At 39.1% G+C, this 18,770-nt stretch overlaps 1 protein-coding gene and 1 long non-coding RNA gene across 8 annotated transcripts in view; one reads left to right on the plus strand and one right to left on the minus strand.

The window, feature by feature from the left end:
* The first annotated feature begins 499 nt into the window (after nucleotides 1-499).
* Nucleotides 500-13,755, plus strand: ARRDC4 (arrestin domain containing 4). The gene is made up of 8 exons (XM_017851849.1): nucleotides 500-987; nucleotides 5,516-5,582; nucleotides 5,810-5,957; nucleotides 7,930-8,032; nucleotides 9,038-9,294; nucleotides 9,790-9,952; nucleotides 10,485-10,639; nucleotides 11,030-13,755. The coding sequence occupies exons 1-8, from the start codon at nucleotides 681-683 to the stop codon at nucleotides 11,084-11,086; spliced, it is 1,257 nt and encodes a 418-aa protein (XP_017707338.1). The 5' UTR covers nucleotides 500-680; the 3' UTR covers nucleotides 11,087-13,755.
* A 2,110-nt stretch (nucleotides 13,756-15,865) lies between these two features.
* Nucleotides 15,866-18,770, minus strand: part of LOC108515173 (uncharacterized) — a 106,610-nt gene continuing 103,705 nt past the window's right edge. For 6 of the 7 annotated variants that reach the window (XR_001881443.1, XR_001881444.1, XR_001881442.1 and 3 more), the window contains 2 exons: nucleotides 18,437-18,530; nucleotides 15,869-17,142 (listed from right to left, as the gene is read on the minus strand). This is a non-coding gene — a long non-coding RNA (uncharacterized LOC108515173). Of the gene's footprint in view, nucleotides 17,143-18,436; nucleotides 18,531-18,770 lie in introns of all 7 variants that reach the window. The other variant, XR_001881447.1, reaches the window with a different exon arrangement.

Below are 18,770 nucleotides of genomic sequence, written 5' to 3' on the forward strand. Positions count from 1 at the left end.
AGTTCCATTTCGCAGAGCATCTATTTCCTCTTGAGTATTGCAGATGTAATCATAAACACAAGCCAGTTACAGCCACAACTTCATGCTCTAGGGAGAACCCAGTGGCTCCTGCAAAGTCCTTACGCTGCTAGAAACCCCGCCCCCGTTCGTAACTATGGGAACGGCTGACACGCTGAGAGCCGGAGAAAAACCCTGTTCCGCCCCCTCCCTGACAGATATTGTTTCCCACTGTCTGTCCACATGGGCGCACCGCCTCGCTATTGGCCTGGGCTCCAGGACTGTGCCTGGCCTCAGCCAGTAAACGTCCTGTGCACGTGCACGCCGGAGCCTCCCGATTGGCCAACACTCCCTGATCACGCACGGCCTTCCTGCGCCAACCCACGCGTGGGAGCGCCAATGAAATAACTCAGTGACCATCTACAACAAATCAGCAAGAAGCAGGGCTCGCAACTGACCTATGGCCGTCCGCCGGGGGTGGGCTGTCCCGGCCCTTCTCCAGCCCCAACTGGGTTTGTTAAAGCGACAGGCCCGTCGGCGAGCCGGTGCTCTGTCGGGTACCGCACGGCTGCCGCGGCGGCCTGAGCCTGCCGCGAGCGCCTGTGACAGCGGTGCGGCTGTGCTCGCGACCCCGGCTCCGGGTCTCTGCCGACCTTAGGGGCAGGGACGAGTCGCCCGGCGGGATGGGCGGCGAGGCTGGGTGCGCGGCGGCCGTGGGTGCCGAGGGCCGCGTGAAGAGCCTGGGTCTGGTGTTCGAGGACGAGCGCAAGGGCTGCTACTCCAGCGGCGAGACGGTGGCCGGGCACGTGCTGCTGGAGGCGTCCGAGCCGGTGGCCCTGCGCGCGCTGCGCCTGGAGGCCCAGGGCCGCGCCACCGCCGCCTGGGGCCCGAGCGCCGGCCCCCGCGCCTCGGCCGGCGCTTCGGCCCTGGCTGTCTTCTCGGAGGTGGAGTACCTGAACGTGCGCCTCAGCCTGCGGGAGCCCCCAGCCGGTAAGCGCAGGCTAGCGCCTGGGGTTCCCCCGCCAGGCTACGGGGCCGGGGAGGGGCCGGGAGGCCGCGTGCCGGCGGGATGCCCACCTGGCAGGTGAGATCAGGGCGGGCTTCCGGGGGTCGGGTCCGGCCTAGCCTCGCGGGTAAGGAGAGACCGCACGTCCTTGGTGCGCAGCTCTACCTGGCGCCCCGCCCCTTGCCTGGGCCCAGTGGCTCGGGATTTTCTAGGACCGCGAGGGGAGGGGGCCATTGGGTGCGGTGGGAACCTGTGATTGGACAGTGGGGGATCCAAAAATCTAGGTCCTGTTCTTTCTGGTCGAGGAAGGGATGGTGGTACCGGCGGCTATGAGGTTACATTTTGTGGTGCCCGTGTCTTATGGCTTCCACTCCTCCCTATCCTGGACATGTTCTTGGTTCATGATGAATTAGCAGAAATTTGGTTTTGGGAATAGGGAAGTAGTTCCTGAGGGGTAGGAGTTCAAAGGAAGTGTTTTCTAGACTTGACCATCATGCTTGGTTTCCCTCTTCTGGGGAGCAGGGCCCCTTAGTAAGAAGTTGTGCCTGTACCTGATACTGCTGCTGTTTCTTCTGCATTCTCTTCCTCCCCATCCTCCTCCTTCCCTCCTACCCACTTCTTCCCCTCTCCCCCACATCTCTCTACTCAAAATGCCTTTAGAGACAAGGGCATCTGGGCATGTCTGGATTTCCCTTCCTGCTCACTTTGGTGAAGTCCAGTTCATAGTGTAGACTTTTCCAGAAGTACCCATGTGGGGACACACTACATGAGTGTTTTATAAATATTAGATACCAAAAATTGGATCCCTTTAGTCATGAAAATACCAAGAACCATGAGTCTTACTCTTATTTCATGGATGGAAGCTAGTTTAAACTTTTACCTTTTTGCCACGAGCTTTTATCTATTAAGTAAAACGATGGTATGTACCTCCTCTCCTTGAAGAGTGAACGCATTATATTTATGTGCTATGTCTTATACAAAATATAATAGAATATGTGGTTTTGCCTTATCCTACTGTGGACATAGCGAAGTCCTCAAGGTAAGCGATCATCTGAGTGATCCCAAAATTGTAGTGAGGAAAACCGTATTTGGAAGCAAAACTGCCTTTTGGATCAATGGGAACAGTGTGCTAGTGATAGTTTTTACTCCTTCATACCCTTTCCTCAGTATGGCTTCCAGGATCAACCCAGGCCCCAGTGGAAGCAGACAATACAATTTGCAAGATGGCTGAATGGAGTCAAGGACGTTGGGAGAGAGACATACATTCATTTTTGTCCAGGACTTTGGATTCTATCTCTGGGCCTGTAACCTGCTGAGTAAATAGATGTAAAATTAAAAACAGTTGAACCTGGAATTAGCAATAAAAAACTGCTTTGGTAAAATCTGGGCTAACAAATAGTTTTTTAATTCACAAGTCAGATGTTTATTTGTCACAGGCACACACATATATACATATGGAACAGAATGTAAAAGCTAGACAATTTGAAAATCTTAAACTTGTTTTAGAATGTATCATAGCACATATTGGCACAATTACATTTTGCTTAAGACCATAGTCTCTTTTAGCTGAGGAAAAAAAATAAGTCACCCCTAATGTCTATAGCTTGGAAGAAGTTAGCATCTTGACACAGTCTATATTCTGGGGGTCATTTCATTACAAAACCTGGCTGTGTTTCAATCACCTAAGGAGATTTTTAGAAATCCATGTTATGTAGCACTGGGATCTGTTTTCACAAATGCTCTCCAGATTTTTATTTTATTTTATTTTTTTTTTTTTGAGACGGAGTCTCACTCTGTCACCCAGGCTGGAGTGCAGTGGCCGGACCTCAGCTCACTGCAACAGATAATTATTTGACATCCTTAATCTAATTCAACTACTTGCTATCATTGTGATTGCTTTTCTTCATATTTTTATTGAGAAATTGTAGTAGAAAGACAAGACAGAATCAGAGAGTTGGTTTCAGTTCTTGGTCACCCACCAGCAGTGTGACCTTATGCAAGTAACTCACCCTTCCTGAGCCCCAGTCTCTGCCTCTGTAATGGTCTTCTGCATCCCGTGGCTCATCAAAACCTTTAATTATGAGCTTTGGCTGTAAGACCATTAGTGATTGAAACATCTTTCTGTGACTTTGTAGGGCTCAGTATACAAGACAGAAGTAATGAGCGGTTGGTGCAGAGCAGAAATGGGCACATGGTTCAACTTATGAACCTTTTACATTAAAAAAAAAAAAATTGAGAAAGAGGAAAAGAAAACAAAGAGTGAATTCCAAATATTGTAACCCATTTTTATCAGTTTTCCTATTTCTTTTTCCTGTTTATGTTTTGAGATAGTTGAAAGTCTCATTTTAAATGATATGGATCCTATGTCAATTTGTTTCTTAACGAAAGGGGAACTTCATCTCTCTCATTCTCTTCAGCATCCTGGGTAACTCTGTTCCCCACACATGCCTGCTATGCTCTTCCTCATGCTATTCCCTTATCTAAATTTCGCTTCCTACCTGTCTCCATTCCAGCCCTCAGGTCCTGAAGATGTTGGGCCCACCCCTGTTCCTTTGTAAATGCTCTAGATTCTAGCACTCTATGGTAATTACTTGTGTGCAAGCATGTAATCTCCTTTCCTCCCCCGGTCTATTTGAGGATCATCCACAGTGCCTGAAATCTAAGCACTATGCATTTTAAACTCAAATGAAATACATACTTCAAAATATTTGTAAATACTTGGTCGTGTTCTGTAATCTAATAATTTCAAATTAGAACTTCAGCCCAGCTCCTTTAGGAGCACTGGGATTGCCTTGAGCCTTTCACTCCACAGCCATCAGGTTGAGATGCTTCCCTGGTCCCTGGTACTGTAGCTCTGCTGCAACCTTCCTGAGCACACCTCAGCCACTGGGACTCTCCCTGCCACTGAATTTAACATGATCTCATGCCCCTGTGACTTGTTCTTCACTTTGCCTCCAGTCACCCACCTGTGGAGTATTCAAATTGACTTAAGTGGCAGGTGTGTCACTTTTTTATCACCCTTGATGTTAACACATTAAAAATAGGGGATAGATTCAGAAGACTTAATGGGTCAGTAATGTGTTCCTATTTTCTAAAAGTACAAAGTTGAAATGTCAGCTGACTTGGTTAAGGTCATAAAATAAAACTCTGTTTTTTTATTTAAGGGATAAAAAATTCCCATTTCACTACTGATTTCTTTAATTTTTTTTAGTGAATGGATAAAGTAGAAATCTTCATTTTAGTGTCAGATGACCAGGCAAATCTCAGAGTTCTCTCTCTGTGTTCCCATTTCTTCATCTTATTTATCCTATCCACAATAAGGGAGTTCAATATTAAATCTGAGCATGAAATGAAAGGAGAGTGTATAAGTCTTTCAAGAGAGCCTCCTGACCAACTGTGAAAGCCACAAAGTCTACTTTGGATCTGAATTAAACAGATTGTCTTGGTACCTTCATCACAGGTTTCTGTGGTGCCTCTGGCCTTACAAAGTCCCTCCACACCCTGCATTTTGGCCTTCTCACAATCCAGTGATAAGCTTCTGCATGAAATAAAATGGAGCTGGTAACCCAAAGCTGAGAAAAGGGCCGTGGCCATGCTTGGTGAAGCCCTTTCTGTATTCCCAAGTTAGCCACCAAGAAACTCTTTGTTAGTCAGGAGAGCTCAGGGATACATGCATGACTTGCTTAATAGCTTGTCTTGTTGGTTTGGCTGTTTAGTGTTATACCCAATATTAACAATATTCATAAAGTTTTCACTCCCTTTTCCATTTCTGCTCAAAGAATACTCAATGTGATGTTTCTGGTATACCCAGAATAAATCTGTCTTTTGCTAAATTCGTTTTTGGTCCAGTTTAATATTGGTATTTCCCATTAGTATAATAGAATGGGGGTAAGCAGTTGTGATTTTTACATACACACACACACAAATATACATATCCGTATACACATATATATGTATGTTGGAGTTCTGAGCCTTAGCACTTTAGTAATTGGCCTATTTGAGAATGGAATATATGTGTGTATGTATGTGTGAGTGTTATGGTACTTGGTAAAAACTGGCCAAGTGCAGTAGCTCACCCCTATAAGCTTAGTGCTTTGGGAGTCCAAGGTGGGAGAATCATTTAAGGCCAGGAGTTTGAGACCAGCTTGGGCAATATAGCAAGACCCCATCTCTGGAAAGAATTACTAAAAATTAGTCAAGAACCGTGGCACATGCCTGTAGTCCCAGCTCCTTGGGAGTCTGAGGCAGGAAGATTGCTTGAGCCCAGGAGTTCAAGGCCATAGCACCCTGGCCTGGGCAATAGAGCGAGACCCCATCTCTCAAACACATACACATGCATACACACACACACACACACACTCAGATTTAATTCTGTACATTTGTTTAATAAACTTTTGGAGTATGGTGCATTTTGTAGCCAGAAAAACTTCCTTCAAAAAATTATTTACATTGTGAAAACTCTTGATCTAATACTAACCATCCTTCATTAAAATAAAATACAATCTCTTATAGGTGAAGGCATCATTTTATTACAGCCTGGAAAACATGAATTTCCATTTCGCTTTCAACTTCCATCTGAGTAAGTGAAACTGTATAATTTTGTGGTTATCTTTCTCTGCAATATGTCCATCCAAATGTATCACTGCTAGGTATCTTCTGATTCTCAAGTATGCATGTTTATACTGAATAGTCCCTAAATAGACTTACTCATTTTTTATTTCCAACCTAAAACATTTTAAACCATGCTTTTTTTGGCTATGTTTAACTGAAAGTAAACTCATAATTAATGTCTTTGGTTGGTTTCAGACCTTTGGTCACCTCATTTACTGGGAAATATGGAAGCATTCAGTACTGTGTCCGGGCAGTGTTGGAACGACCCAAGGTACCTGATCAGAGTGTAAAGAGGGAACTGCAGGTTGTTAGTCATGTCGATGTCAACACACCAGCATTACTAGTAAGTTCTTCCTTTTTCTCTTCCTCCTTCTCTTCCTCCTTCCCTCCCTTCCTCCTTCCTTTCAACAGTGGGATCTATATTTAGCCAGTTTACTGGTAGTCTGTCCTGTCACTTTCTGATGGCTTGGAAAACACAATCTTGTAACCCAAAGGCATTCACTATAAATATATGATTCTAGGTTGGACAAATTACAAATTGTGTGTGTTAATACTATTGATTATGTCCCTGCTGTTCAGGGCTTCTTTTGCCAAAAAGTTACACAGGCTTGAAATGCATTAATAAGGCTTAATAACAATAATGCACACATAGAGAGTAGTTACTTTTACCAGAGTGGCCACATTTACAGGACTGGGGTATTCTAAACTCCTCAATAATAGCAGGTTGAGGAACAGTAATTATGGAAGAGTATTAATCATGCTCAGCCTGTTATTGAAGCTCAGGCCATTATGCTATGTATCCTTCCATTTTGCATGTCATTTTCTAACATTAAGTAAGTGCATGCAGCTGCCGCCGAGATCCTTTCACTTATCATTTCCTTATGACAGATTTGGCCACATTAAAGCATTGAACTTCTAATAATCACCAGAAATACTGTAGACTGATAAGAAAGATCAGGCTATAAGTAACAACAGAATAGGCAAGATGGGAGCTAATGAGCTAGATTCTTTTATCTAAACCCATATTATCAAAATAATATAAAATTATACCTTGTACTTTCATGATAGCTACTAGGACCTAATGGTTCTTCATTTAAATATGAATGAATGATTTTTTTTACTTCGTAGAAAATACTGAGATAATTTAAACTTTCCATCACGATACTGATGTGACAAAGATGTACTTTTCATGTTGGAGGTTTTCTAGCCTGTGTTTTGAAAGACAAGGAAAAGCTAGCAGTTAAAAGTTGTTGTTTAAATCTTATTTTCATATGTAAAAGAAATAGAATTTAATGTTCACCTTTAGATTATGAAAAGACAGCAGATATGCTATGGTTACATGGCCTCTTGTGGTCAGAATCATAAAATAGCCAGCACCCAGCTGGCCTGGCTTATAGCTATGACTTTAACAGCTGCTTTAAAACCATTTTGAAAATTGGTGATGCTAAGTAGCTTGTATTTTAAAACTACTTAGAATTGGCAGGTTAAATATTCTTAAAGTTTTTATGACCATTGCAGGAATTGATTTAAAGGGATTTGTCTTTGCTAAAAACAGACACTGTTGATCCCTTGCTATTCTTTGTATAAATAAAGAAAAAATGTTGCAAGTAACTGGGTTTTACAGAAAGCTTTGGTGTGTGTAACTTGTAAACTGAACATTATAAATCTTGTAGTAACTTCTCTTGACACTATAGAATAGAATACTGTAGTGAGATAGTATGTTTAATAAGCTTTTCAGATCTGTTAACACTACACGTTATTGCACTATTACACAAAACCCCAAAACCATTCCAAATTAAGAACACATGAAATTTCTGCTTGATAATGCATTTTGAAGTACGTGGTGGGAAAAGGCTGTTTGATTATTCCACTTATTAAATGCCAAAATAAATATAATGTTTTATTATTTTTTATTTTATTTTTTATTTTATAACATTTATTCTTACACCTGACTTTTATATATAAAGTCTTAAAATAATTCTGTCATGTTTACAAGTACTAATACAGCTTTTGATTTTTTTGAAAAAAACATGGTATATTGTTTCCTGGAAACATAATTACTTCAGGGTAAAATAAAATGGTGTCATGCTAATTCTTGAATCTGAAAATTCACTGTGATTTTCCTAAAAGGGGGAGTCTTAACATGCTGTGTTTTTGTGCATATTTGGGCTGATATGTTACATAAGGATAAGAAAGTTTTATTCATTTTTTGGTATTTCTTTACAACCATTCTGTGAAGAAAGACATAATTTTAAGTTATATGAGTTCTCTAGAGTGGCTTAATTAAGGTTATTTTATTGTTTGATATTTTCAAGACCCCTGTATTGAAAACTCAAGAGAAAATGGTTGGCTGTTGGTTTTTCACTTCTGGTCCAGTCTCGCTGAGTGCCAAAATTGAAAGAAAGGGATACTGTAATGGTAAGCAAAATGCTTGAAAGTCCAAATGAAAGATTTCATTCATTTTCTTAGCTAATTTTAAGTGATTTTAAATAGTGTTTTTTGTAATTGTATGACATGTATAGTATTTTAAAACATGAATAGTGATACATTTTTAATATAAATAATTGATATTTAAGTATTTTTAAATGGAGGAATTGTTTCCAGTCAAACTCCTGTTTTTTTCTGACTTCGATCCTGTTACTTTAGTAACAAAGAAAATAACTAGAGGAATGAGAAAATGCCAGCATCTGATTTTAATGTTGCAAAAGAATCTCCAGGGTTGTATTGCTAAGAAGAGAACTATTGGAGTATGAAATGCTGTTAGACATTCTGATTCCTTGCTGGCTTGATATATGCAAATACTTGGGACTGGAATGTAGTATATTAACAAACTTAACGATCAGATTGTTACTGGAACTGCCAATAGTGAAGGGCCCATTTCCAGCAGTGGATTTGGCCCCTGCTTCAGGAATTGGACTTGTTAGAAAGGAATTCAGTATGGAATGGTATGATGTGGAGCCATAATGTTATAAAACCTGCCTAATCCATCCGTTGATTCTTTCTGTGCCTTAACATTATTAATTCCTTAAAAGCAAAGGCTTTGTTCTCCTCTTGGGCAGATTTTAATTTGATAAGCACTAATGAGTTTGTTAGTGATCTTTTATACTTAACATAGTCCTGAATCATTTATTTGTATATCTTATCCTAATTTATATAGACACTGGTCATTTACATATCTTTAGAATTGCTAATGCAATATTGCTACATTAGAAAAGTCAATAATGCAATAATTAGAAAATAAGATCTACCACAACCTGCAGTGAATTTTTATTTCTCTGGCTTGAATTTACAATATGTTTTCCATCAAACCTTCTCAATTTGTTAAAGTGATGTTGGAACATTTCAGCTATATGGCCCTAATCCACTGTGGTGAGAACTTTTTAAAGAGTCCCTGAATCCTCCCTGGTTTTGTTTTCTTTTTAGGAGAAGCTATTCCAATCTATGCAGAAATAGAGAATTGTTCCTCTCGTCTGATTGTTCCAAAGGCTGCTATCTTCCAAACCCAGACGTATTTGGCTAGTGGAAAAACAAAGACCATTCGACACATGGTCGCCAATGTGCGAGGAAACCACATTGCTTCTGGGAGCACGGACACATGGAATGGGAAAACACTCAAAATTCCACCTGTCACTCCATCCATCCTGGATTGCTGCATTATCAGAGTGGACTATTCCTTAGCTGTAAGCAAAGCTCTTTAAAAAAAAAAATGTGTATGATGGACAATAACTGATGTCATGTTACTGTGCATAGTCAGCATTAACACCAGTTGGGGACTGTGTGAAGATTGGCCCTTGTTTTTAATAAAAAACTATTCCCCACAAGGGATTTAATAGAATGCCATAAAAGAATTGAGGTGCATTAAAGTGTGTTTGTTATATTGAAGACATATCCTTTATTTTCTATAATTATTATATGAGCCATGCAAACCTAAAGTGATGCATGTTAAGGACACAGTTCTCTGTCACAGAGCATTCACTATGTTTTGTATACTCTTCATTTTGTTTAATCAAGACAATTGAGAATTGTGATGAGGGTGGTGGCAGCTGACAAAAGCATTTGTTTCTATGAAAAAAGAAAGTAATTGGGCTACCTGCTGGAGGTGTAACTTACATTTGTTCCTTTCTCTCTCTCTCTTTTTTTTTTTTTTTTTTTTTTTTTTTTTTTTGGCTTATTAGGTGTACATTCACATTCCTGGTGCTAAAAAATTGATGCTTGAACTGCCATTAGTGATTGGTACAATTCCATATAATGGTTTTGGCAGCAGAAACTCCAGCATTGCCAGCCAGTTCAGTATGGATATGAGCTGGTTGACACTGACCCTGCCAGAACAGCCTGAAGGTAAAATATTTTGGTGTTCTTTCATAATGAAGTTTTACCTAGAAAATAACTAAGAACAGAATATATAAGCTATGAAGTGCTCAAATGTTGATTAGTACTGCTGCTCTTTATTCCTACTACTAAAAAATCATAAAGCGTTAGTCCTGGGAGGGGCTTTGAACGTTTAGCTTTATCTAGGATGCAAAGCTGCTGATAGCAGATTCAGGAATAAGATATATATTTGCTAATTCCTATTTGTAATAGGAAAACAGTGAAAAGTAGTCAGATGTGTGGTGTGTTACATATTTTCTGTAGTCATATTTCAGTGATATTTGTTTACCTATATCTCAAGAGACTAGAATATAATCTATTAGTAGTAGTTTAATAAAGGGAGAAACTATTTTTATTGTAATATGCATAAAACCTTGCTGATGAGAGGGAAAGAATGCCGTATTTTTATCTTCAAATTTAGCTGTTTCTTGTTTTTGTAACAGTTAAGAATTGAGATTAATTTTTGAGTGGATTTCTTACTCCAACTTCATTTCTATTTCAGCACCACCAAATTATGCAGATGTGGTATCAGAGGAAGAATTCTCTAGACACATTCCTTCTTACCCTCAACCCCCTAACTGTGAGGGAGAAGTGTGCTGTCCTATGTTTGCCTGTATACAGGAATTCCGGTTTCAACCTCCACCTCTTTATGCAGAGGTAAGCAAAGCAAAAGAAAATTAGACTTTCACTGTATTATTTTCAAATCATTTTTTGTCATCCATTTATTAGAGTATCTGTTGCTGACTCATAATTAGTAAGGGATACATTTAAATTTGTTTATACAGTGGTAATAGATTATCACTGATTCTTTTGCCAGATTTTTTTTACTATTTTCCTCATGATCTGTGGCATCATATACAGTATTGTGGATTGCCTCTAAGGTGTGTTATTTGGCCATGGAATATAGAGAACTTAAGCACCTTCTGGGACTTACTAATAGCAGGCTCTGACCAACTTGGCATATAATCATCATGTAATTAGAAATAGGTACTAGAATCATTTTAAATAATGCTACAACACTAATCTCAGTCTGCTCTTTTTTTGCAGGTTGATCCACATCCTAGCGACGTAGAAGAGACCCAGCCTGTTTCCTTCATTCTCTGAACATATTTCAGAAATCACTGTGTTCATCATTGAATTAGAATGTTGGTTCTTTTCCTTCTGCCTTTTTGGGAAAGAGACAGGAAAGATTCACTTGAAAACATAAATGAATATCAAGACTGAAGGCAATAGGAATTAAAGAATGTGAGAAATTTCTGGTGGGCCGACAGGATTGCTGCACAAGTTTATATGGTGGTCATATATATATCCCTGTTAAAAACTGGGATGAAGATGTGCAAAGTCACAGAATGTAATGGAAGTCCTGATGGTTATAGAGTAAGTGAAAGGGTGCCTGCGCTGACCTGAGAGAAAGGAATCTGTAAACAGTGGAAACACTGTGGGAGTTTCCCATGGTGTTTTAAAGAGTGGAATGAAGGCTATATGAACGGAAGCGGGGAAGAATTGATTTTGGAGAGGGTAACAAAACAAGGGTGTGCATGAATAGGAAAATGGCCCACTCCAAATACGAAGTGAGACCCTGAGGTTTTGGGTGCTTCATGATTTCCTATCATATTCAGGCCTAGAGACATTGAAAGTATCTTTTCTTGAGATCATGGTCATATGAGGTCCTAATGAAGTACTACAGTTTTCATTCTTTCAAGGGTAGACTAAAATGTAGTTTATAAATTGGCAGTACAGTATTATGAAACCAAGAAAGGGTTTCTTGAAAAGCTTGTCGGTTCAAAGGGGAAAGATGAACTTCAGTGTGAAAACACATTTTGTTGAAGGCTGTACTTTTTACCCCCTTTAAGTGCTTTAACAGGATATATGTTTGATTTTCCTCATATCTTATTTACCTAGGAGCATGTCAGAGAAAGAAGTGAGAGAAAAGGTTGCATCTGCAGGATGCCTTGATAACTACACAGTCCAAAATAAGAGGCCTTTTTCTAACCTACCTCTAATGGGGTTATCAGATATGTTTTTAAATCCCTCACCTTGAGTACTCTTCTTTGGAGTTACTGCTGTTTACAGCAACAATCTCATCTATCACTAAATATGAAACTGGGCCAAGGAGAAAATTCAGTAAGTTAGCATTAAATGGAAGTAAATATATGTATACCTAAGAGAATGTCAAAATAAACACCAAACCAAAAGAAGGTAGGAGTGTCATTTTTTTTAAAAGACACAACTTTAATTCATGTCAAGAGACCTAGGTCTACTGATAGCAGTCACTGCATTGTACATTATTCCAGTTCTTTAGTAATTCTGTTTAAACTGTGATTTTTTCTTTATTGTGTTGGTGCAATATTTTATTATCCTTTAACCTCAGGATATTCAGACCAACAGGATTGTGTTGCTGCTAAAAGTCTGAGCAGTGTTTTACTGTCCCCAGCTCCCCTCCTACATGGTCACACGTTCACTTGCTTTTCCCGCCATCTGTTGGTTTTGTGAGCTAAGAGCATCTCTGGACACGTGGAACGGAGCCAGGGATTCCTGTGATAGAGATTTTGAACTAGCAGAGTACTTTGGTTTTCTTCGTGTCCTAAGGGTTTGATCTAGAAACCCTGGTGCTTCCCCTGCAGAATACTGTACTTCATTTAACAGAATGATGATTTTTCTTTCAATCAATGTTCATCAAAAATAGAAAAGTTCTTTTAAGGTTAAATTTTGTATTTAAGAGTTAGTTGGCCATTTGATCAGGGAATTTTCTACACACATTAGGCAAATGTATGCTTTTCACCCTCTGGGCTTACCTCTCTTCTCTGCAATCATGGAAGCATCCCGCATAGTTCTCTCATTGTAAGCCGCTATTTAAATTACCACAATGCAAAACTGTTAGACCAGTAATTGTGCTACTGAAATTGTCACAAAACGTTATTCCTTGATTTGGTGTTTGAATTTTGCTCTTTTGTGTGTGTGTCTTTAAACAGGTAATGTGTATTTAAGTGTTTTCTAAACAGTTGATTTTTACTTTACAAAAGATCATTGTTTATTGACTTCAACTGTTTATTGACTTCTAAGTTGTAGTTCATGCCTTGTCAAGGCATTGTTTAACTCCATGATACTAAAACATAATGAAAGAAACAAACTCCAGTGTGGAGAGAGAGTAAGTTTAATTATTTGGCTCCATCTAGAAAAGCAACTACTTAAAGGAATCCTTCACTAGGATTGTTTTGTCACCTTTTAAGGTAAATCTTGAAGTGACCCTGTGAAATTGAAGTCAAACTATCTCTGTAGGACTTAAGAGAATAGCTAAAAGGTGTGACTTGCCTTATTGAACTGATACTGGCATATCTGACCATAAGCAATAGGTTGAAGATATCATTTTATGAATGTGGAGAATTCTACATTGAAACAGAAAATACCTGGGAATGAAGATTAAAAATTTAGCTGCTCTTATTTGCTTGTTTATTCCCCTCTTGCTCTTCTTTAGTTTGAAAAAACAAAAACGTGGCCTTGGAATTTTCATTTTGATGCCGAAATTTTGAAATTGAAAATGTGCATGTTTTGGTGCACAAAATCCTTCTGTGGGCAAAACTCTTTGTTTTTGTTTTGCACAATAAGAAACAATAGGCAAGGGTTATGCTTTTGGTAAGTTAACTATGAAAACTTTACTTTCCTTATTTTTATTATTAATGTAACATATTTAACCCACATGAAAAAAAAATACTTTGTTATACATTGTTTGAATCCTATGGGTTCGTTTTATTAATAAAATATTACACTAATGCAATGAGTTGCAGTTCTTTTTTTTTTTTTTTCAAAAATAATTAATTTACGACTTAAGGGAAGCTCATACAAAAAAACAGATGTTACTGCAGTTAAAATCCTTTTCTCTAGGCGTGTTATCATGAAGGAAGAACAGCCCTAGAACCTGACTTTGTTTTTACAGTGGGCTCAGTTTCCCAAGGTAGTCCTATTTTAGCATTCCATGAAGAAAAGTAGTTGAGACAAGTAAGGAAACTAAAGCTATATTGGTTATAAAAAGCATATCATCATTTATTCCCAAATGATAAAGGTTACTCTTTAGAGCCTCCTGAGTTTGAGTGTTTGCCCTGAATCTCCCCAGGGTCGATTTAGCAGGTCTCATGGGCACAAGGGGTCCTTACTGGGACACACTGATGCCACCCCTTTCTACGCAAACACTCCAGTAGATATCAGTAGATATGAGCACTATATTCTGTACAAGGAGGATGTAATGATATGTCATTTCAAGGAAACCGCCCAGACCCTCTGTCCTGGAAAATTGCCACCTGATCTAAGGAGTAAGAATTAGTCCAGTTGGTTTGCTCTCCGGTTATTTTTAATAGATGGTGTTACATAATAAATGGGTCCTTTCTGTATCCACATTTATAATCAATATAAGTTGAAATATTTGTCTTATGCAATACTGAGGCAAAATTTATGATTACCATTACCATTTCTGTAGTTTATGTGTAGTATGAAATTTAGAACTAGGCAAGACACTGCAAAGAAACTAGGACAAAGCCCTCACATTACAAATCAGGATACCAAAACAGAGAGTTGTAACCTGAGAGCGTGGACCCTGCTTGCTCTGAAATTTCCTGATTCTACAACCTTCATAAAAGTAATGGGAACAATTAATTGTTTTCAGTTACATAGTCTTTAAGAGTTGCATTCCTGGTTACCTGGATACTAAACATATGCTAAATCAGGGGTCTTTAGTGTTTACACTTAAGGGCTCTGCCTCCTGAAAGGACACCAGTCTTTGACTAAATTGCTTCCAAGTGTGTTTAGTTGCCAGAATCTTCTCTTCAACAGAGATTTATGTTTCTACCTTTATATAATGAAATAATTACAGACTCACAAGAAGTTACAATAATAGTACAAGGAAGTCTCATGTACTCATCACCTGGTCTTCCGCAGTGATAACTACAGTACATTAGCAAAACCAGGACATTGAGAATACATTTTAACTAGATCTTAGACCTTACTTGGATTTTGCCAGCCTTTGCATGCAGTAATTTTTCTTGTGTATGTTTTTGTGTATAGCTCCATGACATTTTACCTTCTGTAGAAATGCATATTGTCACCACCACCATCAAGACACAGAACTGCTCCATCACTGCAAAGAAACTCCCTTGAGTTGTCCCTTTATAGTCACCACCTCCCTCTCTCCATCTCCTTCCCTCACCCCGGCCTTCCCATCCGTTTTTCATCTTGGTAGTTTTGCCATTTTGAGAATGCTAGAAAACTGGAATCATTCAGTATGTACCTTTTGAGACTGGCAGTTTTTCACTGGCAGTTTTTTACTCAGCAGAACACCCCTTAAGATCCATGCAAATTGCCCTGCGCACCAATAGTTTGTTTCTTTGTATTTTAATGGAGACATTTTACAGCAAACAGAATCGACTACTTCTGAAATTTTCATTATGCACTTTGCAAAGAAAATGTGTGACATCGATAAGCACATGATACCTTTGTAAATATTTTGATTTTGAGTTTGAGAACTTTTTATGCAGAAAATATATAAATGCAGATTGATACACATTTTTAGGGCTAATGTTTAGCTTGTCAAATACTTGAAGTATTTTGCCTTTAAACAGAAAGAAATTACATTATAAATGAGCCAGATAGACCTGCAATGATATTAGACAACAAGGAGAAACTATATTGGGCTATTTATCATATCAGCTTCTGAGTCTGATAAACTTTAACAAAAATTATCCAGGAAAGAGACTACAGTTGCCTGGTGTGATTGTGTATTACATTTTGTGAATTTTTTTCCTTCTTTTCTGTTTCTTCTTTAATTCCTTCATTCATACTCCCACTTCTTAATATTTGATAAAATGGAAAGACCACTCAGAAGCTGAGAAAAGTTTTTAATTACAATATATGTGTTTATTCCTAATGAAACAATACTATAAAACATGGGCTTAATTGCTAAGACTATTAAATTTTTCTAGAAAGGAGAGCTCTTACTTTACAGAAGCCATTACACACTAATGTTTCCCAAAAACCAGACATGAGTTTGTTGGTGATGAGAAGCAACAGCAAAAGAAAGACACTGGGACAGGGTGGAGGTGGATAGAAAGGGTTGACCGGTGTCAACTTCTAGAATGTCACTATAACTGAATTCACCATGAACTGTCTCTTTGGTGGATCTTTCTGTGTTCGTTGATGGAGATTTCACCATCCCTGACGAATTTTCAGGGAACCAAGATGTCTTGCTGAACAGGAAGAGACATGCTTTAGGCAGCTTCTCCCACTGGAAACAAGGAAAGCATAGGTGCTTCCCACGTGTTTGCAAACACCTGCCACATACATGCACACATACACATGTGCACTCACAAGCACTGCTATTTCTTCCTCTCCTCCACACCCTTTACCTCCAGGGCTGGGGTCTATTTCAGGTAAGAATTTGAGCTCCATTATAAAAGGAAGAAACAGATAATAGCTTCCTACTTCCACAGGAATTTATTGGAAGAGGAGCCTTTTGCCCCCAGCCTCTTACTAGTTTGCCCCCAAACAGTACGAGACTAGTAGAAAGGTATCAGGGAATTGTAATTAAATGAGAAAATGGTGGGAAATAGATGCCCTAAGTTTATTTTTTTCTTTTTTAAAAAAAGACACTGCATGGTATAATAGTCATTTCTCCATGCTGCCCCAGTCTCATAGATCCTAATTTTAATGACTAAAGGACATAAAATGTTTCAGACCAAAATAATAATCACTACATTATTTATAGCTCACACACCTAGTATTGACTGTGTTCTTTACAAATATGCAGTCACTTTCCCATAACATGAAGGTTTCCGTGGTATTTTTTTATTTTGCTTTTTAAATCTTAGATGACAGAATCCATCTGATTGTCCACATGGCAAGTGTTCTATATGTGATCGCTTATTCGTATTTGCTGCCACTGCAAATATTTGGACTTGCCGGAACTGGTTGATTGAGTTGATTCAGTAACATCTAAAGCTTTAGTGTCTACAGTTTAATTAGCTTCTTTCAAAACACAGCACACGAATGCACACACACGGACACACAAGGCATGCACTCATGTGCACTCACACACAGATAGATGCTCTCTTTATTGGCTGGAGATTTCACCCCTTGGGCAAGAAAACTCATCAAAAATTTCATTGTTTATACACCTGGGAATCAAGAGAGGGCACGTTATCAACATTGATTCATCTCACTACTAGAAGAACACAGAGCTCTAGCCTTATTTTTAGTAGTTGCTGTATTGGTGGGTGGTAAACAGATAAGGAATAAGGAAGAGTCCAACAAAACAATTCCATATTTCACACACCTTCTAAATCACTGCAGCACAGGAAGCCAGATTCAATACCCTACTATTAAACTGGAATAGCAAGGTGTAAGATGGATCTAGGTTCACATGTGAGCACATTTGAGAAACTGCACTGAGGGTCCACGGTTTTGGAGTTTTGCCACAGATCTGTTCTAATACTTCTGACAAAGCTCAGATTATGGAAAAACAGCTTAGGAACCTAAACACTTTCCTAACTTCTTTCTCCTTCTTAAATTAAAACAAAGATGTATATGTAAGTGTGCATACACATGGGAGGAGTGTGATATTGAGCTTAGTCTCTAGTTTCCTTTATCTTCCTTAGTGAAGTGGCATCGTTCATCTGGGATAATACCTGAGGTTTGTTGACTCATGCCAAGGAAATCAAGGACACAGACACACAAGGAGTGAGGTTAAGAGCAGAGATTTAACAGGTGAAAGAAAGAGAAAAGCTCTCTCTGTTGTAGAGACAGAGGAGCTCCCGAGTAGGTCTTCCGGTTCCGTGGTGAAATGCATGGGATTTTATACAGGAGCTTGAGGAGGCAGTGTCTGATTTACATAGGGTACGAGAGATTGGTCAGACCAGGTGTGTCATTTGCATAGTGCAAGAACCTGGCCAGCCCACCGTAATCTTCTATTATGCAGCTGGGTTCTCTACCTGGCCAGCACCATGTTGCCTGCTTCTTTACTGTACATGTGGTTGACAAAGAAAAGGGAAGATAGAGCCTCCATGTTGAACATGCCTGGCCCCCAGGTAGCCTTTTCCCATTGGCACGGCTACCGGTATTCACCCATGCAAGCTTCTATCTTGCTTTTCTATGTCAGCAGCTTGATTTTTCAGGCTGCTCTTTGTTAGAAAAGAAATGATTTGGGGCTGCTTTTCTTAAAAGGAAACCTTGACAAAGACTCTCTTACCCTCACTAACTGCCTAAATAATTTCTTTATAGTTCCTGTATTATTAGGAGAGGACAAAGCCAAAGATTCACGGTAAACCTCTCTTAAGAGAACCTCTGTGTACAGAGGTGGATTTAAAAGCAAATTTCAATATGTGTTATTTCATCCTTAATTCAACCATCTGGCCCTCTTATATAAAAGTGGAATACTGCTTATCAGGGGAAACTGTAGCAGCAAATACTTACTTTTATCTCATCTGACATAACAAAAAAGCTTGGTCATTATGTCAAAAGATAACTGATCTCAAACATGTGTGGCTGCAAACACCAACAGCTGTTCCTGTAAGAGAGTGGCAGGATTACATCAGATAAATGCAGTGTTTTTAAGAAAATTCGTAAAGCCTTTTTAAGACAACCAGAATTATCCTCCCAAGAACAAAACAAAAATAATTCCCTTTGCTAATGGGAAGATGTTTAAAATAGTATCTACATTGAATAGGAAGACTTCTAATGGTCTCAGACTTGTTGCTAAACACAACAGGGAAGTCTCCTGGGGAGAACTACATTGGTGAGCCAGGAA

The sequence above is a fragment of the Rhinopithecus bieti genome, unplaced genomic scaffold (genome assembly GCF_001698545.2).
Source record: "Rhinopithecus bieti isolate Rb0 unplaced genomic scaffold, ASM169854v2 scaffold_33664, whole genome shotgun sequence".
Classification (NCBI taxonomy): Eukaryota; Metazoa; Chordata; class Mammalia; order Primates; family Cercopithecidae; genus Rhinopithecus; species Rhinopithecus bieti.

Excerpts from the sequence above, each read along its gene's own strand:
- ARRDC4 (XM_017851849.1), top strand. The coding sequence starts at position 681 with ATGGGCGGCGAGGCTGGGTGCGCGGCGGCCGTGGGTGCCGAGGGCCGC. Across the intron at positions 5,583-5,809 it reads CGCTTTCAACTTCCATCTGA|ACCTTTGGTCACCTCATTTA; the intron begins GTAAGTGAAACT and ends GGTTGGTTTCAG. Across the intron at positions 5,958-7,929 it reads TCAACACACCAGCATTACTA|ACCCCTGTATTGAAAACTCA; the intron begins GTAAGTTCTTCC and ends GATATTTTCAAG.